We start from the raw sequence: 27,919 nt of genomic DNA, 5'->3' as shown, positions 1-27,919 counted from the left end.
AAGTGGCACACAAAGTAGTATGCAACCCCCATTCAGAGAGCTGTTATGAACTCTGAGGTTCCAGGTGTTGGAAACTCAAGAGCTAGATTACTAACTGCCTTAGGGTTCATATTTCATCCACCTTTAATGGCAATCACAGAGGCAGGCTGTATACTGTAAAGCTGACACTCTTCATATAAACTCACTTTTAATTTACAGGCAGCCCTATTGCAGGAACTGCTAATAACAGCTGGGGAAATTCATGCACTAACCATCACGTCTCCTGGTGCATGAATTAACACCAGGCTACACTGGAGATATGCATGTTACCTGGTATTCTATAAGTTATGAGTGTAGGTGTGAGTCCTGCCCAGACTCAGTCTACGTGTAAGCCTACCTGTGAAATATGTGCTGTTTAAGATATGAAACCATTTACGTGATTGTTTTTATGTATTAACATTGGGCGTTTGTCATGCCATGATTTATCAGAAATATATTCACATATTTGTATTTTTTTAGAAGAAGTTATGTAATTATGGTCTAATATTCATTTTTTTTTTTTTTTTTTTTGGAAGAGGTTATGCAATGCACTGTGCATCGTTTCTGGATCTTTTCCATACTTTTCATTGTAACAATATGACATGTTTAATCTAAATTATTTATGCATCATTATTATATGTTTGATATTTTAAATGTTTTTATATTTTCTTTTTGCAGCAGTATATGGTTTAGTTCTATGGTTGTTATCATTTTGTTTGGCACTTTATACATTGTACTATGGGGTTGGTATTAGTTTTTATTATGCTACTAGTGTTAAAGCCTGTTACATTAACGGGTGCTAGAAAGCAGCCCCCTTTCTCTCTCCCCCTCCAGTTCCTCCCTGACTGTCTCCCTGTGGCCCCCTTCTGTCTCCCCTCCCCCTAAGCAAAGCTGTCTGCCTCCCAACACACCCCTCCCCCAAAGCAGTCTCCTTTCCATCTCCGCCTCCAGTTCCTCCCTGACTGTCTCTCCGTGGCCCCCCTTCTGTCTTCCCCCCAAGCAAAGCCTTCTACGACGCTGGTGCGGCTTGTGAGAGGAGCCGACAGGAGAGCAGGATGTCCAGCGCTGGGGTCCAGTCCTTTCGGCAACTGTAGGTAGGTGCTGGGGATTCGCGCATACGCACTCCTGCGGCCACAGACCTACTGATCACGGAAGCACGCTGATAGGAGTGCACATGCGCGGCTAGCGTTTCATTATATAGGATGCTTCTTTACATCAAGTTTTTGTTGGATCTTGCGACAACCAAACTTGCTAGTTTTTTCTTGGAATATTCTGATTGACCTGTATATACATCAGCTGGTCATGTAATGTGACACATCATGTGCTTTTGTATGCTTTATATTTGGATCCTTTAGAGGGCTTTCTTCTTCGTTTTTAGCAGCAAGACGCTTGTTACCTGATGTTATATTCGTTTTTTGAGAAGTTGTAAGTGATGTCTTGGCGGACCCGCTATCCGCGCTCTTCAATATCTCCCTTAGTACGGGTAACGTCCCGTTGGACTGGAAGACGGCTAACGTCATTCCATTCCACAAGAAAGGCTCCAAGATGGAGAGAGCAAACTACAGACCGGTGAGTCTCACATCAATAGTGTGCAAACTAATGGAAACTCTAAATCAAATGCCAATTGGATACGATCCTGAACGAGGAGAATCTACGGGATCCCCGTCAACATGGATTTACTAAGGGGAGATCCTGCCAATCCAATTTGATCAGCTTCTTTGACTGGGTGACGAGGAAGCTGGATGTTGGGGAGTCCCTGGACATCGTATACCTGGACTTCAGTAAAGCATTCGATAGCGTACCACACCGCAGGTTGCTGAGCAAGATGAGTTCTATAGGATTGGGCGACACATTGACGAAATGGGTTTGGAACTGGCTTGGAGGTAGGCTTCAGAGGGTAGTGGTGAATGGCATCCCCTCCGAAATGACGGAGGTAATCAGTGGAGTGCCGCAGGGCTCGGTCCTGGGCCCGATCCTATTCAACATCTTGAAGACTTGGCAGAAGGGCTGCGAGGTAAAATAACAGTATTCGCCGACAACAGACATAAATTCAATGTCCGACAACATGATGCACGACCTACTCCTACTGGAGCGCTGGTCTAGGTCCTGGCAACTCAGCTTCTATGCCAAAAAATGCAAAGTCAGGCACCTGGGCAGCCAAAATCCATGCAAGACTTACACCCTTAATGGCGAGATCCTAACAAGAACTGAAGCAGAACGAGACTTAGGGGTGATCGTCAGTGAGAACATGAAGACTACCAATCAAGTGGAGCAAGCTTCATCCAAGGCAAGGCAAATCATAGATTGCATACGCAGGAGTTTCGTCAGCCGTAAGCCTGAAGTCATTATGCCATTGTATAGATCCATGGTGAGGCCCCACCTGGAATACTGTGTGCAATTCTGGAGGCCGCATTACCGTAAGGATGGGCTGAGACTGGAGTCGGTCCAGAGAATGGCCACCCGGATGGTCTCGGGATTCAAGGATCTCCCGTACGAGGAACGGCTAGATAAGTTGCAGCTGTACTCACTTGAGGAACGCAGAGAGAGGGATGACATGATTGAGACATTCAAGTATCTCACGGGCCGCATCGAGGTGGAAGAAGATATCTTCTTTTTCAAGGGTTCCGCGGCAACAAGGGGGCATCCGTGGAAAATCAGGGGTGGGAAACTGCACGGGGACACCAGGAAATTCTTTTTCACTGAAAGGGTGGTTGATCGCTGGAATAGTCTTCCACTTCAGGTTATTGAGGCCAGCAGCGTGCCTGATTTTAAGGCCAAATGGGATAGACACGTGGGATCTATTCACAGAGAAAGGTAGGAGAGGGTCATTGGGGTGGGCAGTCTAGATGGGCTGTGGCCCTTATCTGCCGTCTATTTCTATGTTTCTATGTAACCTTTTTAAATGATTTCTACTTTTATTTGGCAGTTTGGCCATCATTTAGTGTTTTGCGTCTTTGTTCCTCCTCTCTTAAATTTTAAGCAGTCCGTTTTTGGTTTTTTTTTTAGTCAGAGTTCAGGCGCTCTTCAGAACTTTAAGTTATGGAGACCGCATAAATGCATGGCGGCTTGTTGGCTGGTGGTATTTCACTAATGCTTTTATATATAAATTCTCCATATCCATTATGAATTCGACACTAGTGTCAATAGTTAGTTTTGATACTTTTCATTTTGAGCTATTAGATAGCCAAGTTTGCTTGTAAATGTTTAAATATGTTGGTTATTGGTGGAACTTTTTTTGCAGTTTGGTTCTGCAGTAGCCCCAATTATTTATTTATTCATTTACATAATGCTGTGTTTTTAGTTTCTTCTTGGTGTTTAAGCTTTTTTCATTTTCTTCTCTTTATAGTTAGTTGACTTTCTTTTTTGTTCGAAGTCTGGTAAGACCTATTAGAGTGGGAACATATTCTAGATATTCACATTGGTGGCGCTCAAGGTATGTTTTGCATTATTATTATTATTTTCTCAGGCTTTTCTGATTGTTTTGATTAAATCTATATCAATATTCTCTATGCTAGTCCATAATAGTCTTTTGGTGCTAATTGATGAGGTTTTTCAGTCTTTTCTATGGCAAATGAGGCTTTAATGCCTCATGCAGTTTTTAGTTATAGTTTTTATGTTGGCTTACATTCCCTTTTTAATGTGTTTTTGATGTTTGTTATTTATAAATTAAACTCTATGGGTTTCCATTTGTGTTTTCTTTATTTTAATATTGATTTTTATTGTGTGTTTTTATGGTTATAATAGTTGATTACATATTTTATTACATTACATTTGGTGACTTATTTCACTACATTATATTTGTTGATTAAATTTAATTATCAACATAGCTGCGTTGTTCACTATTTAATCATTAACCTATGTATTGATGACATATATGTCATTGGATGAATAAAGATTCCTATATTATCAGATGCATTGGAGGACACTTTCATTAGTGCACATCATTCTGATCTGGACAATTCCACTCGGCCTTTGGTACATTTGAGTTTGTGGTTTTGTTTTTTTCCCCCTGTTTTTGCCTCTGTTTAAGATATGGGCATAGCACTTACCTCCCCTTTTTAGAAAACCGCAGAAGCGGTTTTTAGCACAGGCCGGCGCCCTGAATGCACTGCCCCCGACGCTCATAGGAAATCTATGAGTGTGTCGGGAGCAGCACAGAGCATACAGTGTGCCGGCCTGTGCTAATAACTGCCTTCATGGTTTTGTAAAAAGGAGGGTTAGGTAGGTTTTTAGTATTTAAGCATGCATACATACACCACATACACATAAGTAATTATTCTAATCATATGCTCACATAACACTGGACAACAAAGCTTTTGCTTCAACGCTTTTGGTTGTATCTTACAGATTTTTGGCTGCTGATCATGAAAATCACTTAAAATGACGTATCGCGCACAGTTTTAACAAAAAAGTACATTTTTTAAATTTCTTGTTCTACTTTCAGGCTAATGCAATTAGGGGGTCTTTTACTAAGGCGCGCTAGCCGATTTAGCTTGCGCTAAATGCTAATGCGCCCATTATATTCTATGGACGTGTTAGCATTTAGCATGCGTTAAATTGGCTAGCGCACCTTAGTAAAAGACTCCCTTAATAATTAAAAACTGATGCCAAGATAAGGAAGGCAGTTTTGTTGGTCTACAGATTGCACATCTTTGAGAGATTTGAAGATCTGTTAGTTGGGCCAGAAAAAAAATCACCTAGAAAGCATTCAAGGATGCCGTTGAGCATTTTCTTGGCAGTTGCAGAGATCCAAACTATATTCAACTGGTTGACAAACTTCTTAGAGCCTACAAAATCACGAAGTGCAACATGTCACTGAAGAGGCGCTTTCTACATTCACACTTGGGACTTCTTCCGCCACAAATCTTGGTGCAGCCAGCGACAAATGTGGCAAAAGGTTTCACCGGGGCATTGCCACTATGGAAAAAAAGATATCAGGGCAACTGGAATCCATCAATGCTGGCTGACTATTGTTGGACACTGCAACGAGATGCACTAGACACCGAGTACAAATGCAAATCAGCAGGAAAACACTTTTAGCCACGGTGAACTATCGCAGCGTATGAGAAACTTTGTGCATTATAATATGTTATAGGTGACGGGTCAAAAACGCGTGAGGACAAAGGCGCGCGGATAACTGAGCGCAGGGCTTAAACGCACCGAAGAAAACCTGTATTTTAAAGGGCTCTGATGGGGGTGTGTGTGGGGGAACCCCCCACTCTACTTAATAGGGATCGCGCTGCCATGTTAGAGGGGTGTGGGAGGTGTTACCCCCCCCACATTATACTGAAAACTTAACTTTTTCCCTAAAAAACAGGGAAAAAGTTAAGTTTCCAGTATAATGAGGGGGGGTTACAACCCCCCAAGCCCCCCACAACGCCAACGCAACTCTATTAAGTAAAGTGGGGGGGGTTCCCCACCAACACCCCCCGTCGGAGCCCTTTAAAATACATTTTTTCTTCGGCGCGATGAAGTCCTGTGCTCAGTTGTCCGCGCTCGGTTGTCAGCGCGCCTTTGTCCTTGCGCGCTTTAGACTATGAACCAATTAAAGATACCCTTGTGTTTCTCAAAATTCCTACGTGATACAGTTAGTGGGAAATTATATTTGCGTTTATTTTGAAGGGGTCCATCGTAATCACCAGTTTGATTTAAGAAGGCAAAACCTTTGGAAGAATTTGTTGTCCAGTGTAATCGGTGTGTAATAAATTATCATCTGCTTTATAAGATTACCCTGATTAGTGTGTTTCCAAGTTTCCAAGTTTATTCGTTTTTAATATCCCGATCATAAAACAAATATCTGACCGGTTAACAATAAAAATTTTAATATAGATTTGAAAGAAATAGTGGGGGTGTGTATGAATAATTAGGAAGAACATATATGACACTTACAGTGTGTAGTGAACATAATCTCTAGAAAATGCTTGAATGTATAGTTTAGGACACAATTCAGTTCCATCTTGTTTAATGCATTCTGAAATGTTAATTTTATAGTTTTTGTTAATACATTTTAAAAATGTGGTATTAATACTAATACAAATATTTTGATTTCAGATGTTCTCAATGATGCTATATTTGATGAAGACCATGATGAGATGGTGATAGTGAAAGACATAGACATGTTTTCAATGTGTGAGCACCATCTCGTTCCATTTATTGGAAAGGTAACTATCATATGAGTGATAATGAAGAGGTTGCTGGAAATGAACATATCTGACTATTGCTTTTGTCGTGATGCCATTGTTCTCAGTTTCACCTAATGCATATTCCTAGGTAGCTAAATCTGCAAATGCATTAAAAATTAAATCCAAAATCAGTGACTTACAATAGAGAATGACATGGTGACAAAATTGATCACCGTTCCCGTCCCCGCAGATAACCGCGGGAAATAATCCCATGTCATTTTCTAGTGTCTATTTCAATCTCAGTCCTTCTACACCAGCATTCTTCAAAGCAAAGCTTGTGGGTCAGTGGCTGTGCTTATGTGAGCCAAGGATAATGACGCCATTGTGACATCACTGATGTGATTGGCTCTTAGGCACTGGTGGAATGAGGCATTATGACATCATAATATCTGCTCTGGATGCCAGAGACTGTCATTCTGTAGTGTCTATCTCAACTTCAATCCTTCTACACCAGCATTCTTCAAAGCAAAGCTTGTGGGTCAGTGGTTGTGGCCATTCATACTCTGATTCTTCCCTCTCTCCTTAAAGAATGACATGAAGATGGTTTCCCGCGGTTATCCGTGGGGACGGGAATGGTGATGAATTTTGTCACCGTGTCATTCTCTAACTTACAACTCTGGTTCTGGAAGGCCCCTAGAGAGGTTCTATTTTATTTATTTAATCAATTTTCTATACCGTTCTCCCAGGTGAGCTCAGAACAGCTTATAAGAATTTGTTCAGGTACTCAGTCATTTTTCCCTGTCTGTCCCAGCAGGTTCTCAATCTATCTAATGTACCAGGGGGAATTGGGTGATTGGCCCAGGGTCACAAGGAGCGGCGTGGGTTTGAACCCACAACCTTGGGGTGCTGAAGCTGCAGCTTTAACCATTGCACTACTCTAGAAATCAAAATATAGTAAAAGTGAGTTAAGTATAGGACAATCAAGCCATTGTGACATCACTGATGAGGCTGGTTCTTAGGCACCGGTGGAATGAGGCATTATGATGTCACAATACCAGCTCTGGTTATCAGAGGCTGAAACTTTTCACACTATTTATTGAATTTTCTATACCTTTCTCCCAGGGGAGCTCAGAACAGTTTACATTAATATATTCAGGTATTCAAGCATTTTTCCTGTCTGTCCCAGCAGGCTCGCAATCTTTCTAATGTACCTGGGGCAATGGGGAGAATTAAGTGACTTGCCCAGGGTCACAAGGAGCAGTGTGGGTTTGAATCCACAACCTCAGTGGTGAGGCTTTAGCTTAACTGTGCCACCCTCTCTCCCACCCTCTCAGGGTCATAATACCTAAATTAACCCAGTGAATAGAGTAATTGTATGCAAACATTTCATGAATATTTGTGTGCGTTCTGAGAACCAGACTGGTTTGAAAACCATAGGGAAGAATCGAGAACTCTAGATCTATATGCAGGGGTAGAAACAACTATTGACTTTTCATTGAATTGTTTTATACCTCAGAACAGCAAACTAAACAGAACTATCAATTTTCCAGTCAGATGTTGACTCAAAGCCTGTGAGTAGTGCACAGTAATGACATGGTTTAATTGGCAGTTCAACAATGAAGGTTGCTAAGTAGACTTATGTTTGTTGTATTAAATTATGTACTTAAAAGTTTTCAGTAATGTTCAAAAAATCTAATTTACTTTTGGCAAATTTCTTCCAACCATAGATTACAGAAACAGAGGGCTAAGGGCTAGATTCACTAAGCAAACCGATCAGTTTGTGACCCGATTTTTCTCCGGCCCAATTCACGAACCTCTGTCCAGATAATCTCTGATCCGATCCGCGAATGCAAATGAGGGGAAACGGCATGCAAAGCAGGCAGGCAGCGATTCACAAAACAAATCTGGGACACCGACTGGGCTTTCCGATCAACAAAAGACTTCCTGCTGATCAGCTTCCTCCGATCAACTTACGACTGTCCTGCCGGCCCTGCAGCCCTGAAATAAACTTTTTCTCTCTGCCGTAACCTGCTCTCTGCCTCCCCGACTCTCTCTACTGGCTCTCTGCCTCCCCGACTCCGGGCTCTCCTGCTCTCTGCCGCGACCCAAGGTGAAATTGCACTGGAAACTGGGGTGGGACAGGGAGGTAGGCATCTGATACACTTGACAATTCCAGTAGCTTGTAAAATTTCCCCCAGAAGTCCAGGCTTCCTCATAGCTGGGATCCATCAAGGTATGTTGCTGTCTTGCTGGGCACAGAACAGCTGCTGGAAACCTCAGTGATGCAACTCCCGTCCTGTATCTGGCACCGATCAGACCCTCCTCTTGCTGCCCCGACTCACCGCCCTGCTCTCACCCCGAATCGCTCCTGCTACCCCGAATCGCCTCCTCTCACCGCCCCAACTCTCCTGCCCTTCCCCGTACTACAAGCCCGTGGTTTTAACCCGCGGGTTTATAGCAGGTTAAAACCACGGGCTCGCGAAGAAAAAGTTTTTAAACAGGGCTAGATTCAAGTAAAAACAAAAGTAAAATAAAAAAAAAAGCCACTGTTCTTAAGCATCTACAGATGGTCTGTGCATGCATCGGGATCGCTACTGAGCGATCTGGGTGGTCGGTTAGTGGCGTGATTCTGATCGCCCTCATTTGCATGAGGGCGACTCGTGAATCAGCCCCCCCCCGGACACGGATCAGATCAGATCTGTGCCCTTAGTAAATCTAGCCCTAATTGCCATGAGACCCATAAATTAGGATGTGCAGCATTTAGCGCATGCTAATTCCATTAGCTCATGCTAAGCTTTAGGATAAGGGTCCCTTTAATGAAGTTTTGAAGTCTTTCAAATAAGACATGAATTATTTTTCTGGTGTTTTAAGATTACAACTGTGTGCGAGCATATTTACAAGCACAGAATGAATAAGATATGGATGAAGTGCTTTTTCCCCCCAGTTTCTTCCAGTTCCTTTCACTGCCATCTGAGACTGAAAGTGTCGAAACCCCTCAAAAAGTAACCTATACATTTTTTTTTTCTGCAATTTGCCTTTGGAAAAATTAGATTCCAATTTAGTTCCCTAGCACCCCCCCCCCCAATTCGCCCTTAATTTGTGTAATCTAATAGCTTTGACATGTTGCATTTGAAAACCTTGTATGAAGCAGGGAAAGCCCCTGGGGGCAGCATTGTGATATTTAAGCCAAAAACTCCCTGGACAGCAGTTCTGCTTAATCACATTATAGTATTGCCCTGAGAAGAGAGACCCAGAGGGAGAGTTGCGCTTTTCATCTTGTGTCTCTGATTTTGTGCAAAAAAAAAAAAATTATGACATGTTCATATTTTAGTATCTTCAGTTCCAAATTGAACAAATTTGTGTTAGTTGCTCCATAATACAACTCCTTAGGTCCTTTTACTAATTTCCTAATGTGTGCTTACCACAGTTTAAAAGGGCTTAAAGTGGGGCACGCTGAGGCACCCTTTAGTAAAATTCCATGCACTACCCATGTGATGATAATTTTTATATTTTGCCTGAGGGGCATGTCCATGCTAATCAGTTAGCACAGCCACATTGCCATGTGCTAACTGATTAGTGCATGAACTCTTACCACCAACAAAATGAGTAATAAGGATTGGACAATTTCCTGGAGGAAATATCCATAGTCTGTTACTGAGAGAGACATGGGGGAAGCCACTGCTTGCCCTGGATCAGTAGCATGGAATGTTGTTACTCCTTGGGTTTTGGCCAGGTACTAGGGACCTGGATTGGCCACCGTGAGAACGGGCTACTGGGCTTGATGGACCATTGGTCTTACCCAGTAAAGCTATTCGTATGTTCTTATGATCCACACAGTAAAAGCAACGTTAGTGCATGGCCATTAATGCCCAAACCAGAAAATCAACTATTTTCTGGTCACAGCAAAAAGTAGCCTTAGCGAGCGGGGAAAGACTTGCTTAAGGAAGTACTAATGCCAAAAGGCCCCTTTGTGCTTAAGGCTGCATTTCAACACAGTTGGGGAGGTGGCTGCATGTGTCTTTCAGATCCAAGGAGTGAGAACTGAGGCATCAAGGCATGTCTGACATCATCAGTCACTTAAAGGATATTTGGCAGGTGGTAGTTAGGACAGAAGTGTATAAAGTCTACTACCGTATTTTCACGCATATAACGCGTGCGTTATACAACTTTTTTTTTCAATCTGATCCGGCATCCCCCCTGCGAACCGGCATCCTCCCTCCCCCCCGCTCGCGTCACCCCCCCTCCCCCCCGCGATCCTACATCCCCCCCCAGCACCGCAAAACATCTCTTACCCGATTGGGCACCGGCACCAGCACCAGCACCAATGCACAGGATGTGCCAGTGCCTGAAGATCCTCCCTCGTTGGGTTGGGCTGGGCTGGGTTGTGCGGTGCGAGAGAGATCCTCCTTCTTCCTGCACCGTGCTGGACTAGGCTTTGAACATTTGCGCATGCTCAAAGCCTTCTGGTCTCGCTCTCTCCGAGATTATCTCGGAGAGAGCGAGACCAGAAGGCTCTGAGCATGCGCAAATGCTCAAAGCCTAGTCCAGCCCGGTGCAGGAAGAAGGATGATTTCTCTCGCACCGCACCACCCAGCCCAGCCCAGCCCAGCCCAACCCAACGAGGGAGGATCTTCGGGCACTGGCACTGGCACATCCTGTGCATTGGTGCTGGTGCTGGTGCCGGTGCCCAATCGGGTAAGAGATGTTTTGTGGTGCTGGGGGGGATGTAGGATCGCGGGGGAAGGGGGGTGACGCAAGCGGGGGGGGGAGGATGCCAGTTTGTAGGGGGAATACCGGATTCGAATGAAAAAAAAATGCTCTCTCGGGTAAGCGAGCGGGGGGGAGGATGCCGGTTCGGAGTAGGCAGGAGGAGGTTTTAGCATGCGCGGTATACGCGTGTGCGCGCTATATTAAATTTTTTAAACATAAATTTGTGTTCCCCGCGCGCTATACCCGTGTGCTTGTTTTACACGGGTGCGCGGTATATGGGTGAAAATACATAAGAACATAAGAAGCGCCATCTCCGGATCAGACCTTCGGTCCATCAAGTCCGGCGATCCGCACACGCGGAGGCCCTGCCAGGTATACACCTGGTTTATTTTATAGCCAACCATACTTTATATGCCTCTCTCAAGGAGATATGCATCTAGTTTGCTTTTGAAGCCTAGGACTGTCGATTCTGCAATAATCTCCCCTGGGAGAGTATTCCAGATGCCAACCACTCTCTGTGTGAAGCAGAACTTTCTGACATTAGTCCTGAACTTGTCCCCCCTTAGCTTCATTTCATGTCCTCTTGTCCGTGTCAAATTGGACAATGTAAATAATCTTCTCTGCTCTATTTTGTCGATTCCTTTCAGTATTTTGAAGGTCTCGATCATATCCCCACGCAGTCTCCTTTTCTCAAGAGAGAACAATCCCAGTGTTTTAAGTTGATCCTCATATACCAGTTTCTCCATACCCTTCACTAGTTTGGTTGCTCGTCTCTGCATCCTCTCCAGCAGTTTTATATCCTTCTTTAGGTAGGGAGACCAATGTTGGACGCAGTATTCCAAGTGGGGTCTGACCATTGCCCTATAAAGCGGCATTATAACTTTCTCCGATCTACTCGAGATTCCTTTCTTTATCATGCCCAACATTCTATTTGCCTTCTTTGCCGCTGCCGTGCATTGTGCTGACGGCTTCAGGGTCCTATCTATCAGTACACCCAGATCCCTTTCTTGTACACTTTTTCCCAGACTTGCACCTGACATTCTGTACTCATATTCCTTATTCTTACTGCCTAAATGCATTACCTTGCATTTCTCCACGTTGAACTTCATCTGCCATTTCTCCGCCCATTTTTCTAACCGACACAAATCGCTCTGGAGTTCCTCACTATCCTCCTGCGATCTGATTGCCCGGCAGAGTTTTGTGTCATCTGCAAACTTGATGATCTCACTGGATGTTCCGTTTTCCAAGTCATTGATATAAATATTAAAAAGGATCGGTCCAAGTACTGAGCCCTGGGGTACACCACTAGTCACTATCTCCCAGTCGGAGAACTTCCCATTAATGCCCACTCTCTGCTTCCTGTTATCCAGCCATTTGCCTATCCATCTTTGTATATCTCCCTCTATGCCATGGCTTTGTAGTTTCCTGAGAAGTCTTTCGTGTGGAACTTTGTCGAACGCTTTCTGGAAGTCCAAGTATATTATGTCCACCGGCTTTCCACTATCAATTTGCTCGTTCACGGTCTCAAAGAATTGGAGTAAATTTGTCAAACACGATTTCCCTTTCCTGAATCCATGTTGACTGGGTTTCATCAAGTCGTGTGTGTCCAAGTGCTGAACTATGCTATCCTTGATCAGTGATTCAATCATCTTGCCTGGGACAGACGTAAGACTCACAGGTCTATAATTGCCCGGTTCTCCTCTCGATCCTTTTTTGAAAATTGGCGTGACGTTCGCTTTCTTCCAGTCGTCTGGTATCTGACCAGTTCTGATTGACAGGTTTGCAAGTTTTTGCAATAACTCTCCGATTTCAACCTTCAATTCCTTCAAGACTCTTGGGTGAATTTCATCCGGTCCAGGGGATTTGTCACTTTTAAGTTTGTCGATCTGGTAGTATATCTGATCTAAGTTCACTTCAACTGTGGTGAGGCTGTCCTCTATTTCTCCTGTAAACAGTTTCTCCACTTCAGGTATTGTTGAGGTGTCCTCCTTCGTAAAGACGGACGCAAAGAAGGAATTTAGTTTGTCTGCGATCTGTTTATCTTCCTTGATGTACCCTTTTCTTCCCTTGTCGTCCAGGGGTCCCACTGCCTCTTTTGCAGGTTTTTTCCCCTTCACGTATCTAAAGAAGGGCTTGAAGTTTTTGGCCTCCCGGGCTATTTTTTCCTCATAGTCCTGTTTTGCATCCCTCACCGCCTTGTGACATTTCTTCTGTTCATCTTTATGTTTGTTCCAGGCTTCGGTTGTCTTTGTGCATTTCCATTTTTTGAAAGAGTCCTTCTTTTCTTTTATGGCTTCCTTCACCTGTATGGTAAGCCATGCCGGTTTTCCTTTGCCTTTAGTTCTCCGATCTTTAGAAATCCTCGGAATGTAGAGATCTTGCGCTTCTGCAATAGTATTTTTCAATAGGCACCATGCCTGATCTACTGTTTCAAGTTTGTCCACCATCTTCTCGAGTCGTTTTGTTACCACAGCTTTGTAATTTTTCTTAGCAGACTGTTGACAAATTTCATGATATGGATTAAAAAAGAAAGCTAATAGATACCAAACTGGCGCAAATGTCAATGAATAATTTTCAGTCGTCGTCTTCAGCCTTTATTAAGGACAGTTTGCTGATCCATAAGCAACTGGAATTTCTAGACAATCGTATATAATTTATTTGATTTATTTAATCTATAACATTACATATTCTGAATTTTCCTATTTGTCATCTTTTGTCTCCTGAGATATTGTTGTGTAAATATTTAAGGGAAACATTGCAGTTTGATAAAGTGGAGGAAATTGTTGTTTGTGAACGTCATTATGTTTTTATACCTCAATCTGGGGCAGTCTGTGATGGTGTGGAGAAGGAAGCCAACTTAGAATCCTTAAATTTGACTAATTTCCTGGAATTCTCTCAGGAGGAAATTGCCTCAAGGGCTACCCTTCTGGTTACCTTGCTGACTGATCAGGAAAAAATTAATATACTGAAGATGTATTTGAGGAGGAAAGATGCTTAGTTTTGTGGTCATCCAGTACGGACCTTTCTGGATGTGGCTAGAACCACACAGCTGTGTCTTGAAAGAGTTTCTGAAATTGAAAGACAGGCGTTAGGTGTTTTCTTTCTACAGTTCCCCTGTAAATATTTTCTTTATTTCTTTATAATTTTCAAAAAAAGCTTACAAGAAAACAAACTTCTTGTTCAGAAATACAGGAAAATATTTTTAATATGCATCTCATAAAATATAAGGTATAACTGAAAAATCCTTCCTTAGACCCCAAGTAAAAAGGGGGGTGTTGGCTCAAAAGTAAGAGAAGTACATTTATTTAAAAAAACATTAAAGGTCACAAGGAAAGGCAATAATGCCAGTTTACTATCTACCTAAACACTGCGTCCAACTTCAGGCTATCTTTTTCATCTCCAAAAAGGTCTTCAATTGATCAAGAAGAAAAAAGACATATTTAACTTGTGCATACTTTATAACACACTTGCAAGGGTAAGCTAATAGGAAAGTGGCCCCTAAAGAAATTACATCTTGTCTCAAAGACAAGAACTGTTTCCTCCTTTCCTGAGTCATCTTAGTGACATCTAAGTATGCCAATATTCGTTTACCATAAAATAAAGTTTTTGAAAACTTTAATGTATTGTTTCATAAATGAGTCCAAATCCTGTTGGAAAACAAAAGATATCAATAATGTTATTCTTATGGCTGATTCCGTAATAGATTCCTCAAGAATTGCAGAAATATTTTTAGAGTCAATCTGTGAAGACTGAACATTTTTTTTCTTCTTCCATATTCCCCTGGATTTTTTTTGTGGATAGTGGAAGATAATAAATTTTATTTAATGGAGGTATAAATTCTGCGGAATAACTCAAGATTTCCACCAAATACTTTTTGAACATGTCATATGGAGAAATTCCAGAGGATTTAGGAAAATTCAATACTCATACATTAAATCGATGATTAAAATTCTCGATATTTTCTATTTTACGGGGAAGTAAAGTACTGTCTTTTATTACCACTGCTCTATGAGCCTGGAGAGATTGCACCTCATCTTGTATTTTCATAATATAATTTTTAGTTTCAAAATTAATCTGTTCAAAAACTTTAGATATGGTATCCATTTTTGCCGCTAAGGCCTTTACCTCTTCGTTCGTGTTCGCTGTTGCTGATTCCAATTTTTGGAGCGTCTTCAAGATAGCTTTCAAAGTATCCTCACCAGCGGGAGAAAATTCCCCCGAGCTGACTCGCATTGGCAGAAGCTCATCTGCCGAGGAACCTCCCTCTGCGAAAGCATCAAGGGCAACTTCGGCACCGTTGCCTTCTACTTCCAGGGCAGCCGCGTCGAAACACCAGTTGCGGGCGAAAGCGAGGTCTCATGCCCCAACGAGGTCTGCTCTCCCTCATAGCGGGGCTCAGATTGCCCGAATGTGTGCAAACTGTTGGCAGGTAATGCTCCATCATTTGCTGCATTGGGGGTAAGTGAAGGCGTTGAGGAGGTAGGTACCCTCACACTTCCCTTCCTTTTGGTATGCAGCATTTTTAGTAAGCAAATAAGAAAAAGTAGCGTCGAGAGTGATCTTAAACACCACCACAGAAGCACCGCCATCTTGGCCATTCCCCACCAAGATCTCTATACAATATATTTACTTTGATCCTACCCATCTTGAGAGATTTCTAAGAAGATTCTGTTGAGGGGTAAATGAATGGATATATAGTATTTAGAAAGTGTTGAGATAGGATGTGGGATTCTGATTGCTAGAATTTTATTTCATTTAGTAGAGGGGTCTCCAAAAGTCCCTCCTTGAGGGCTGAATCCAGTCGGGTTTTTAGGATTTCCCCAATGAATATGCATGAGATCTATGTGCATGCACTGCTTTCAATGCATATTCATTGGGGAAATCCTGAAAACCCGACTGGATTCGGCCCTCGAGGGACTTTGGAGATCCCTGATTTAGAATATTCTTTCAGCTGCTTCTTGTTAATATGGACTATTTCTTTGGAATATGTATAATATAATATATAAAATGCAAATTTTAAAAAATCCAGCCAATATGAGATTATTTGAAACAGATACAAACAGGATTACATAACACTGTACTACCACTAGAGGGAGTTACATTATAGCAAAAATACTTTTATTCAAATTGTTATAAATCTTATTGCATTGTTAGTGCCTATAAAAACTTTTAAACTGTTTAAACAGTATATAACAACTGAAATATTTTATCTAATTGAAATTTTTTTTAAAAAAATGTATGAACCTCTGGCTATATTCCACCTTCAGTATCTTTTATGTTGGAAAAATATTTGGACAGACTTGGGTATTATGGTTCAATCCCAGGAATATTGTTCTTGGATGTGGCTTTTCAGCACACTGCCAAATTTTGCAGGATAGAAGGCCATTTGTAGTCATGGGAGTCCTTTTACTAAGCTGAGGTAATAGCCCCTTTTAACACGGGTTTTTCCTGCTTTCTAAGGCCATTTTTATCACAGCCAGAAAATGTTCCAATTCCTATTTTTTTTTTCATTAGTGTGCAGTCATCAAAAATTACTGTGGGAGTATTTAGACACCTACTTTGCAAGTGGTAAGAGCTCATGGTAATTCCTTGTTATCTTTAGTGTGCAGTAATTAGCGTCTGTGTATGAAAGTCTAGTGAGTTTTCTTAGCTCCTGAGAAACCCTTAAGTGCATTTCATTCAGGGCTGCACTGACTTTGCTGGTTTCTTAAGCATGTGGAAAGCAAAAAAACCGTAAAAGGATCTGTGAGCAAAAGTAGTTAAACTTTTTTATAAATCGGGAGACGGATATAAAAAGATATCCAAAGATTTAAAAATGCCAATCAATACTGTTCAAACTCTGGTCAAGATGTGGAAAATTATGGGTTCTGCTAATATCCAGCCACAGTCATGTAAACCAAGATAGATTTCAGATAAAACTGTCGGGGAAACTTTGTAGGGATGAATCCCCTCCCCCCCAAAAAACAAGCCACCCCAAAAACCCCAAATGGAAGCAACTGAAATACAGGCTTCACTGAAATAGTAGTGCAGTTGTTTCAGCATGCACAATAAGAAGATACTTGAACAAAAATGGGCTGCATGGTAGAGTTGCCAGAAAAAAAAACTTTGATGCACCAATGCCACAAACAGACCAACTTACAATAAGCCAAACAGCATCTAGAGAAGCCTCAATTTCTGACACAAAATTTTGGAGTGATGAGACCAAAATTGAACTTTATGTTCACAACCATAAACGCTATATTTGGAGAGGAGTCGACAAGTCCTATGAAAAGCACATCATCCCTATTGTGAAGCATGGAGGTGGATCTCTGCAGGGAATTTTAGTCAAAATTTTTAACTTAATTTTATTTTTAAGACATTTTTTACATATTTTTCATGACAACTCTTGATTAGTAAAGATTGAAATGATTAGACATACCATCAATAAAACAAAAGAAAATATCCTATTAGGAAATACACATTGCTCTCAAGTCTACAAATAAGAAGAAAAAAAAAGAAAGACACATGTAGACAGGCTATACATGTAATTACAGAGTAGATGTAGAAGGTTTAACTTAATTTGGATGAAAAGCAATGACTGGCCTAGAGTCCAAAAATGAGCTAAGATGTTGTGGTTCAAAAAATACACACTTAAGTTTGTATACTGCATCATCTCCATAAAGATAGAGCTTGGCATGGTTTACAGGTAAATTCAATAAATGAGGGAAGGACATAATAAGAAATTAGAGGATATGAAGAGGATAGCTAGCTTTACATTTTAAATAGATAGCTTTACGTTTTGGAGAAAAGCCAGGTTTTCAGATGCTTTTGGAATAATTTCTGCACAAATACAAAGAAGGAGCAGAGCAGTCCAGGTCTCCAAAACCAAAGGGAATTTATTAACAATCAGATAATAACAGTATCATGACTCAACTTGACACCGGCCATATTTCGGCTAAAAAGCCTGCCTCAGGAATCCTAGAGTTTTTGATAAAATTGTTCATAAAAATTAAAATATGCTCATATAATATATAAATTATTACATGCTAGAATGCATTAAAAATATAAAAGCAACAATAATAACAGATGCCACACATTAAAAAAAATAAAAACACCTCACTAATGAATCAACTCACATTTGATGTAAAATTACATGTTTACAAGGAAAACTAAGCCAAAACAAACCCCCCTAATTGCAGAACCCTAGAATGCAATTTTAGGGAAGCCTGACATAGTCGCTGGGTTTGTCTAGCTATATCAGGAAAAACTCCAATTTGTGATTCAAAAACTAATCTTGCCGATTGTTGAAAAAAACATTTTTTTAATATCCCGTCTCTATCAGGCTGTAGAACAAAATCTACTATCAATGTTGCAGTTTGTATCCCTAAATTTTAATTGTTTGAGTTAAGTTCAAAATATCAAAAGGTAATTCTGATCCTTCTGTAATTGGTTGTTCAGTAGTTATTCTCTTTAATCAATACAATTGTTCCTCCTTAAGTTTCAAAATGTCAGATTTGTTCGCTGACTCAGTAACTTCAAAAGTTTGTAATTTTATTTTCAATCTTTTAATTTACCTGAGGAAGACTGTATGAGTCATCACAGTAGATAATTTCTGAGAAAAAAAGACTCCAAACCCAGCAGAGCATCCCAAATTGAATCCAATATAATATGTGCAGGTTTAGCAGGCAGTAAGGTCTTATTCAGCTGAGTCAAAAGATCACCTTGGATAATCTCAACCTGCAAGTTGCGCTGAATGACCTGTGCTGCTCCCGATGCTCATAGAAACTCTATAATGTAAACTTCAGCACTAATATAATAAAGTATCTTAGAATGAAGAAACTAAACAATGTCCAATTCAGTTGAGAGAAATTATCTCGCAGCGTTACCAACCTTCATTCACACTTAAGATATATTATTTTTCATTTATTTTTCACTGTTCCTCAGCGGGCCACCATGCACTCAAACATTCTCATAGGGCATGGCTTTACGCTCCCACTCCTCATTGGAACCATGAGTATTTTTTCTTATTATACTTCTTGCGCTTTAATTATAAATAAGTTATAAATACTAAAAGTACTTAGCTTTTAGCAAGACACTGTGCAGGGGAGTTTGTATAAATACACCGACATGTTTCGCCTGTGCAAATTGATGGGCTTTATCAAGGTTCCCACTCCCTGTAAAATATAAAACCAGAAAGCTAAGTTTCCATAATCCACCGTCCCAACTACTGTCAACAATATCGCTAAGTATAATTTCTACAAACCGTAATTTCATTTTCCCCCTTTCTTACCTCTCACAAACTTTCAACCACCATAGCGTCCAAACGAAATGGCAGGCCGACGCTAAATCACGTGTTTTATAGACTCCCTCCCCCAACGTCAACCGCCCAACCATATTGTGGGCCGTGACGTCAGGGGCCGGAGTACACACCAAACTGTAATAATTGAAACTTAAATACACTGAATACGTGGACAATGTAGAAGACAAATCCAAGGCCAACAGATCTTATATTGGTGGTTGAAAGTTTGTGAGAGGTAAGAAAGGGGGAAAATGAAATTACGGTTTGTAGAAATTATACTTAGCGATATTGTTGACAGTAGTTGGGACGGTGGATTATGGAAACTTAGCTTTCTGGTTTTATATTTTACAGGGAGTGGGAACCTTGATAAAGCCCATCAATTTGCACAGGCGAAACATGTCGGTGTATTTATACAAACTCCCCTGCACAGTGTCTTGCTAAAAGCTAAGTACTTTTAGTATTTATAACTTATTTATAATTAAAGCGCAAGAAGTATAATAAGAAAAAATACTCATGGTTCCAATGAGGAGTGGGAGCGTAAAGCCATGCCCTATGAGAATGTTTGAGTGCATGGTGGCCCGCTGAGGAACAGTGAAAAATAAATGAAAAATAATATATCTTAAGTGTGAATGAAGGTTGGTAACGCTGCGAGAATTTCTCTCAGCTGAATTGGACATAGAAACTCTATAAGCATTGAGAGCATCGTGGGTCATTCAGCATGGCTCCCCGCACCACAAACTGCTAGCGCAGTTTCGTAGAAGAGGGGGTAACTGCAACATCTTGTGTTGCAACTCTCAGCAGTTGATTGCTCTGGTCTGCCCTGCAACCAGAGTCTGAAAACGTTTATCAGGAAATGATCCAGACAAAACCAAAAGCATAGCCACTGGCATCATCAGAGTTCTTCACATGTTGGGGCAAAATTGATCCATAGGTCCCACCAATACAGGAACAGAAGCTGCAGGGTAAGCTTTGTTTCCCCCTTCGTTTAATAAAAATAATTTGTTAATAAAAATTTAATAATTCGTTTAATAAATAAAAATTCGTTAATAAAAATAATTATAGCCACTTAAGATATAAAGGTTGAGGAGGGAACGGAGCAACTTGCGATGCTTCCTTCAATCTGCCATCTTGCCCCATGCCTCCTGGGAATTTTGTCAAAATAATTTATGGCAGGATGAATGCAGCATCTTATCAGAAAATATTAATAATAATAATAACTTTATTTTTTCTATACTGCCACAATCTTACGACTTCTAGGCGGTTTACACTGAAGCGAGCTGGACAATTGGTGAATTACAGAGTACAAATAGCGAAAATATCACTGAACAGTCAGCGATATTTTCGCTATTTGTACTCTATTGGAGAAGAATTTGCATTCATCAGCCAGGAATCTGCACATGGAACACACTTGGACTTTCCAACATAATTATCCGAATCCTAAGGCCTAAGTTGACCTTTCAGTGGCTGCAGCAGAAAAAAGTGAAGGTTCTGGAGTGGCCATGAGTCTTCTGACCTCAACATCATTGAGTCACTTTGGGGAGAACCCAAAGAACTTACAGGATCTGGAGGCCTTTTGCCAAGAAGATTGGGCGGTTTTACCACATAAGAAAATAAAGGGTCTCATTCCCAACTATCAGAAAAACAACCCTGCACACTGTCATTGATGCAAAAGTGGGCAATACATGATATTAAGAACTAAGAGTATGCAAACTCTTAAACAGGGCAACAAAACGAATCCAAGAAGGAAACCAAAGTTCAACTGTCTGCAGTGTAAAACAATCCAGAACAAACAAAACAAGAAACTGCAGACCTTGTACACGATGCAGGCAGGCTTTATTATGACAAATAAATCTTTGATTAAAAACCTTTTACCAGGTAAGGGAGCCTGCCTGCATCGTGTACAAGGTCTGCAGTTTCTTGTTAACTCTTAAACAGGACCATTTTATTTTCTATATTGTTTTGGTTTGTTTAATGATTGTTCTAATCTGAATCTGTGATGCATAATGGTTGAATCTGAAACACAAAAAATAAGAGATGTGGTTTGCAGGATCACTCATATTTTCCACAAATGGTGCACATCTTAGACATATTCAGCCGGGTGTGTATTCAAACTTATGAGCACAATTGTAGCTAATGCATTTTCTGGTTTGTTTTTGTTTTTTTTCTGTCTCTGTAGGTACATATAGGTTATCTGCCTAACAAACAAGTTCTTGGTCTCAGTAAGCTTGCAAGGTAAGTTAAATTGTTGAATATCTCTGGTTACACCTTCCAAAGGGAATCTTGTTTAGTGAAAGTGCTTCATGTCTGTGTCAATACTCCTATATTGTGCTGGAACACTTCCTGTCACTACTGTATTTTCTCGCATATAACGCGCGCGTTATACGTTTACATATCGCGCATACCCTTGCACGCTATACGCATGAGCGCGTTGTACAAAATTTTTTTAACATAGTTCCCCCCCCCCCGATGTCCGATTCACCCCACCCCCGCAGGACACGATCGGGGCAAGAGGGAGCTCAAGCCCTCTTGCCCCCCCGACTCCCCGACACGATCGGGGCAAAAGGGAGCCCAAGCCCTCTTGCCCCGCCGACTCCTCAACTCCCCGACAATATTGGGCCAGGAGGAAGCCCAAGTCCTCCTGGCCCTGGCGACCCCCCCCCCCGCTAGTTGTTCGGGCCAGGAGGGAGCCCAAGTCCTCCTGGCCCTGGCGAACCCCCCCCCCGCTAGTTGTTCGGACCAGGAGGGAGCCCAAACCCTCCTGGCCACGGCGACCCCCTACCCCCACCCCGCACTACATTACGGGCAGGAGGGATCCCAGGCCCTCCTGCCCTCGACGCAAACCCCTCTCCCCCCAACGACCGCCCCCCAGCCAACCCGCGACCCCCCTGGCTGACCCCCATGACACCCCCACCCCCCTTCCCCGTACTTTAGTGTAGTTGGCCGGACAGACGGGAGCCAAACTCGCCTGTCCGGCAGGCAGCCAACGACAGAATGAGGCCGGATTGGCCCATCCATCCCAAAGCTCCGCCTAATGGTGGGGCCTAAGGCGCCTGGGCCAATCAGAATAGGCCCGGGAGCCTTAGGTCCCACCTGGGGGCGGGGCCTGAGGCACATGGGCCCAACCCGACCATGTGCCCAAGGCCCCGCCCCCAGGAGGGACCTAAGGCTCCCGGGCCTATTCTGATTGGCCCAGGTGCTTTAGGCCCCACCAGTAGGCAGAGCTTTGGGACGGATGGGCCAATCCGGCTTCATTCCGTTGTTGGCTGCCTGCCGGACAGGCGAGTTTGGCTCCCGTCTGTCCGGCCAACTACACTAAGGTACGGGGAAGGGGGGTGGGGGTGTCGTGGGGGTCGGCCGGGGGGGGTCGCGGGTTGGCTGGGGGGGCGGTCGGAGGTTCTTGGGGGGGCGGTCGTTGGGGGGAGGGGGGTTTGCGTCGAGCGCAGGAGGGCCTGGGATCCCTCCTGCCTGTAATGTAGTGCGGGGTGGGGGTAGGGGGTCGCCGTGGCCAGGAGGGTTTGGGCTCCCTCCTGGCCCGAACAACTAGCGGGAGGGGGGGGTCGCCAGGGCCAGGAGGATTTGGGCTCCCTCCTGGCCCGAACAACTAGCGGGGGGGGGGGGGGTCGCCAGGGCCAGGAGGACTTGGGCTCCCTCCTGGCCCGATATTGTCGGGGAGTTGGGGAGTCGGCGGGGCAAGAGGGCTTGGGCTCCCTTTTGCCCCGATCGTGTCGGGGAGTCGGGGGGTCAAGAGGGCTTGAGCTCCCTTTTGCCCCGATCGTGTCGGGGGTGCCGCGGTTGGCTGGGGCAAGAGGGCTTGAGCTCCCTCTTGCCCCGATCGTTTCCTGCGGGGGGGGGGGTGAATCGGACGTCGGGTGGCATCAGGCTTTCAGGGTGGGGACAGGACTTCAAGGTGAAGAGGAGAGTCGGGGCGGGCGAAAGGAGAGTCGGGCGGCGACGGGAGAGTCGGGGCAGCATGCGCGGTATACGGGTGTGCGCGGTATACAAATTTTTTATTACATATATGTCTGTTTTCCGCACGCTATACCCGTGAGCGCGTTTTACACGGATGCGCGTTATCTACGTGAAAATACGGTAGTTTTTCTGTTTTTAGTTTTACTTGACAGAAAACAGTACTATACCTCACCCAGTCTTTAAAACAGTAGATAGGATAAGACTGGAAGGCAGACAAACAAAGATTGTCAAAGCATTGATATACAATCTGCCTGTAAAGCAGAGCCTGACAATCAATTGAATCACCCAAGGCTTCTAAATGTTAACTTTTTAATTTTTCCCTTTTATTAAGTTATGCTAAAAAGGGATCTGCACTATGGCTAGCGCATAGGTTTTCTGTGCACCGAGGCCACTTTAGTGCGACTGTAAAATGGCCACATTTTTCCACGTGTGCAGCATTAGACACGTTACTTAATTCTCCCATTGCCCCAGGTCCATTAGATCGATTGTGAGCCCACTGGGACAGATGGAGAAAAATGCTTGAGTGCCTGAATAAAATTCATGTAAATAGTCCAGAGCTCTCCTGGGAGAACGGTATAGAAAACTGAATTAATAAATAAATGGTCATGGAATAATTTTTCCATTAGCGCACGGCCCCTTAACGACACCTAGGCCTTGATTCTCTAAACGGCACAAATGTCGGCGGCTGCCTAAAAAGTGACCGCCAATCATGTGTCGCATGCTACGGCGCTGTTTAGAGAATCATGCCTCCAGGAAAGATAGGCAGCGGGAATGTAGGCCAGGGTTTTCAAGGTCGACATTTCCGGCGCCTATCTTTTCTGTGCATTGTGCCTACATAGGCGCTTTATGGTGCCTAGCGCCACTGCCGATAGGCTTCCTTTCTCCTCCAAAACAGGAAGTTACATAATTCCTGTTTCGGAGGAGAAGGCAAGCCTGCACATGCGATTTAGAGCCCCACAGCCTGGGTTCAGTGAGAGGGCAGTAAGGGAAGCTGACCTTACCAGGCAGGGAGGAGGGGGGAATGCTGATGCATCAAATGGTGGGGGGATGGGGAGAGAAATGCTGATGCAGTCGGGGGAATGCTGATGCACCCAATGGGGGGAGGGGAGAGAGAAATGCTTATGCACCCAATGGGGGCAGGGTGGAGAGAGAAAAGCTGATACACCCAATTGGGGGGGGGGGTGTTGAAATGCTGATGCACCCACTTGGGGAGAACGAAGGAAGGAGGGAGAAGGAAGACCTGCAAAAGGAGAGGTGCTGGTAGGCACTTCAAATTTTAATGTTAATTACTGTTTCAAACAGCTTTTCCGAATTAACTAAGTTTAGGCCCCGTTATAGAATTTCCCGCCTATTGTCTAGGTCAGTGTTCCTCAAACTTTCTCGAGCCAGGGCACACTAAAGGTAGTGGCTGTGGCTCGAAGCACCTGGAAGTGCGCAGATATTGTCGTGATGACATCATGCGCATGCGTAACATCATCATGTTGATGTCCACATGATGTCCAGGTGGGCCCCGAGACACCAGTGGGGGGTGCCAGAAGGGAAGAAGGCCGGAGAGAAGGATAGGTTCTGGCGCCCACTGATTGCCTACAGGACGTGCCTCTTGCCACAAGAGGCACCTCCTGTAGGCAGTCAGCTGGCACCAGCACCGCTCCTCCTCCCAAGTGTACCATGGCACACCTGAAATCTCAGGAGGCACACTAATGTGCCCAGTTTGAGATACACTGGTCTAGCTGGTAAGGGCTTCTGTGCTAATCGATTAACATAGCTGCACCCACTCTCCCCCCCTCTCCCCCCACAACACGTCCTCAGCACTAAAAAATAAATTTAATATTTTAATGAGTGGGTAGCATGGGCATATGCAGAAACTACCATGGAATGCTTGAGCACGCCTTGTGGTAGTGAAAGGTCACTTGGACACACAAAGTCAGAGGCGTGAACAAAGTACAAGAGATTTATTTATGGCATGCCGGACTCTAGTGCAGTGAACAGCCTGCTTACCAGAGTTAGAATAAGGAAATGCACAGACTTTTATGCCCTTTTCACTAAACATATGCAAACTAATACATGCAAAAAGTACAACTTCTCATTTGTTACTTCTATAACTTTTCTACAATTATTATTGGTCCTAAGCCAGCATTTACAATTGGTTCAGGGATACAACTTATAGTCCTATAGGGAACTAGCTCATTTCTCTGCTTATCTAAGTCTTACAAGTTCTAAATGTTACATGTACAGGAGGGTAGGGTAAATCATGGCTCAAACTCTTATCTATTCAGCTTACAATGTGGTAAGGCAGGGACATACATTTCAGGCAGATGAGGTCAATAGATTGTACACTGTTTTCAGCTATGTAGGCCAGAGCAATATTTCAAACAACAGTGAACCATTTCATGACCCTACAGTAGTGCTTTTTATACGCTCAATAAACATGCATTAGTGCTTACTGTAGCTTAGTTAAAGGGCCCCTAGGTAAGGAAGCATATTTTTGTGTTGGAATTTTTAGTTCTCAAGTGAAATTTTATTACAGATGTCTTCTATTGTGTTCTGCGAGATCTTGCCAAATCTACCCCCTCTTTTACTAAGGTGCACTTTGCTTTTTAGCGCACGATAAATATTGCGCACTAAACACGTGCTAAATGCTAATGCATGCATGGTATTCTATGGACACGTTGATTTAATACATGCTAAACATGCGTTAAAACGCTTAGCGCACCTTTGTGAAAGGAGCCCCTAGTCAACAGTCTTTCCCAAGAAGAAGCTAGACAAGAAGCCCGTGCTAGTGTTTTTAGCACCGGCAGCGGCAGTAAGACCTCCGATGCTCATGGGAATTCTGAGTGTCAGAGTTCTTACCACTGCGGCTGATGCTGAAAAAGCTAGTGCGGCTTTGTAAAAGAGGGGGGTGAGTTTGGTATATAGGCTCCATGTTTAGATAAACCACTTTAAGCATTCCAGTTATTGTGAATAACATTTCTAAAAATCACATCCTATCCAAATAGTTAGGCACCATTTTGAAAGACCAGCAGACAGATAACAGAGATCCCCCCAAATGAGACTTTAGTTGCTAGGAGGAAAACCATTTTATTTTTTTGGTTCCTATTTTACAGGATTGTGGAAATCTACAGCCGGAGATTACAAGGTAAATGACTATCTAGGTGTGCATGGAATTTTTAGCAGTTTTTTTTTTTTTTTTTATTTATTCTAACAGTATTTGAAGGGACAGATCAATTTAATGCTGGTGCCAGCACCTGTGCATGGAATCCAGCTTTTGACTCCTAGAAACAGGAAGCGTTGGAACATTGTACAAGGTGAAACTTCAGGACCCCTTTTAGAGATACAGGCACATGTGTGTGTCTTGAACCTCTGCTCTCTTGTAAATGTGGCAAACTCACCCTCACAATGGCATTGCTGTTCTGCTCAGAACTAGAAGTAGAACATGAACCTTTTGATGTCCAGGGGAGAAAGCATTTTTAATTTTAAAGCTGATTTTTGTAACTGTTAATATATTTAGTTCTTTTAAAATGCCTTCCTTTCTAATGAGGCAATCAACTTTATATTAAGGGCTTAATTAATCAAGCTGCCTTTCCCCCATGGACATGGTAAGTCTTCTCTCACTGTAAGAGCTCCTGGAGGGACCAGTTCCAGGCTCCATACTCGTTAGCTCTATGACCTTTTTAGATAGAGGTTTCAAAACTCTGTCACTAAATTATACTAGTGACCCGAGACCTAATATAGGGGTCCTTTTTACTAAGCTGTAGTAAGTTCTAGTGCATGCTTACTGCAGCTTAGTGGCTTAATTTTTGTGATTTGCATATGTAAATAAAGCAGTAAAGAATTTATCTCTTAGGGGGCATATCTGGGGGGGGAGTGGAAGGTAGGTATTTGTTAATCAGTGTATGGCAATGTGGATGTTTTAAATGATTAGCACAGCATCAGTGCATGAGCCCCTACTGCCTACATAATAGGTGTCGGTAAGTGCTCGTGCGCTAATGTTGTCATTAGCACATGTAAACACCAAAAAGTCGAACAGGACAGAGAACCCACTGGTATAAAACAGTACAAAAGGAAGTGGGAACTGACAATGAGCACTCCACTGAAGAACACTGATGTAAAACCAACTTGTTTATTTCATAAAAGGATACAAGCAGAAGCTGTGGACCCGACACAGCACTGTGTTTCGGCGTCTGAGGAACGCCTGCATCAGGGGTCACTAAAAGTAGAACCAAACCTGTGGCGCATATGTTCACAGATGACAGGTCTGTGATAAAACAAAGCTCGGTCCAACTAACATGCCAAAGTAACCAAAAAACCAGTGTTTTTTAAACTTTATTTTAGTTTTTAACGCCAACAAAAAGTGCAATACAATTTATATACAAATAATAATAATCAAATAAGCACTTATAAACAATCAGAATCTATACAAAAAATAAAATTCCCTCCTCCAGCTACCTTCCCTTCTACCCAGCTTTTTAATTGACCCCATAGGGCATCATGCAATACAGTTCAGGAAGTCTAGTTTCTGGATATCCATAATGAATAGTGTACATGCACTACTTTCCTCACATACAAATCTCGTATGAATATTCATAATAAATATCCCAAATACTGAATTGTCTTAGTTTACAGGCAACAAGATTATAAACCGAGGGAATTAGAACAGTAGGTCACACTCTGTTCCGTAGATCCCTGGTCCTACTGTACCGTAATGTAACCATAGTAGTCTTATATGTTTAAGTAAACAAAACTGAACAGATCTTGAAATTTCCAGCTTTTAATTTTACATTCATATTTGTATGATATTTTCTCAAGATTAACCTGAGCAACC

The 27,919-nt window shown here is 42.7% G+C and overlaps 1 protein-coding gene across 1 annotated transcript in view; it reads left to right on the top strand.

Moving 5' to 3' along the window:
- The window catches only part of GCH1 (GTP cyclohydrolase 1), an 80,375-nt gene that overhangs the window by 38,548 nt on the left and 13,908 nt on the right, over positions 1-27,919 (top strand). Inside the window, exons 2-4 of the mRNA XM_033953027.1 lie at positions 6,070-6,179; positions 21,305-21,360; positions 26,202-26,233. Coding sequence (XP_033808918.1) covers positions 6,070-6,179; positions 21,305-21,360; positions 26,202-26,233 — 198 coding nt within the window. The remainder of the gene's footprint in view (positions 1-6,069; positions 6,180-21,304; positions 21,361-26,201; positions 26,234-27,919) is intronic.

This window comes from Geotrypetes seraphini, chromosome 7 (genome assembly GCF_902459505.1).
Source record: "Geotrypetes seraphini chromosome 7, aGeoSer1.1, whole genome shotgun sequence".
Classification (NCBI taxonomy): Eukaryota; Metazoa; Chordata; class Amphibia; order Gymnophiona; family Dermophiidae; genus Geotrypetes; species Geotrypetes seraphini.
This window is presented reverse-complemented; position numbering and strand designations above follow the sequence as displayed.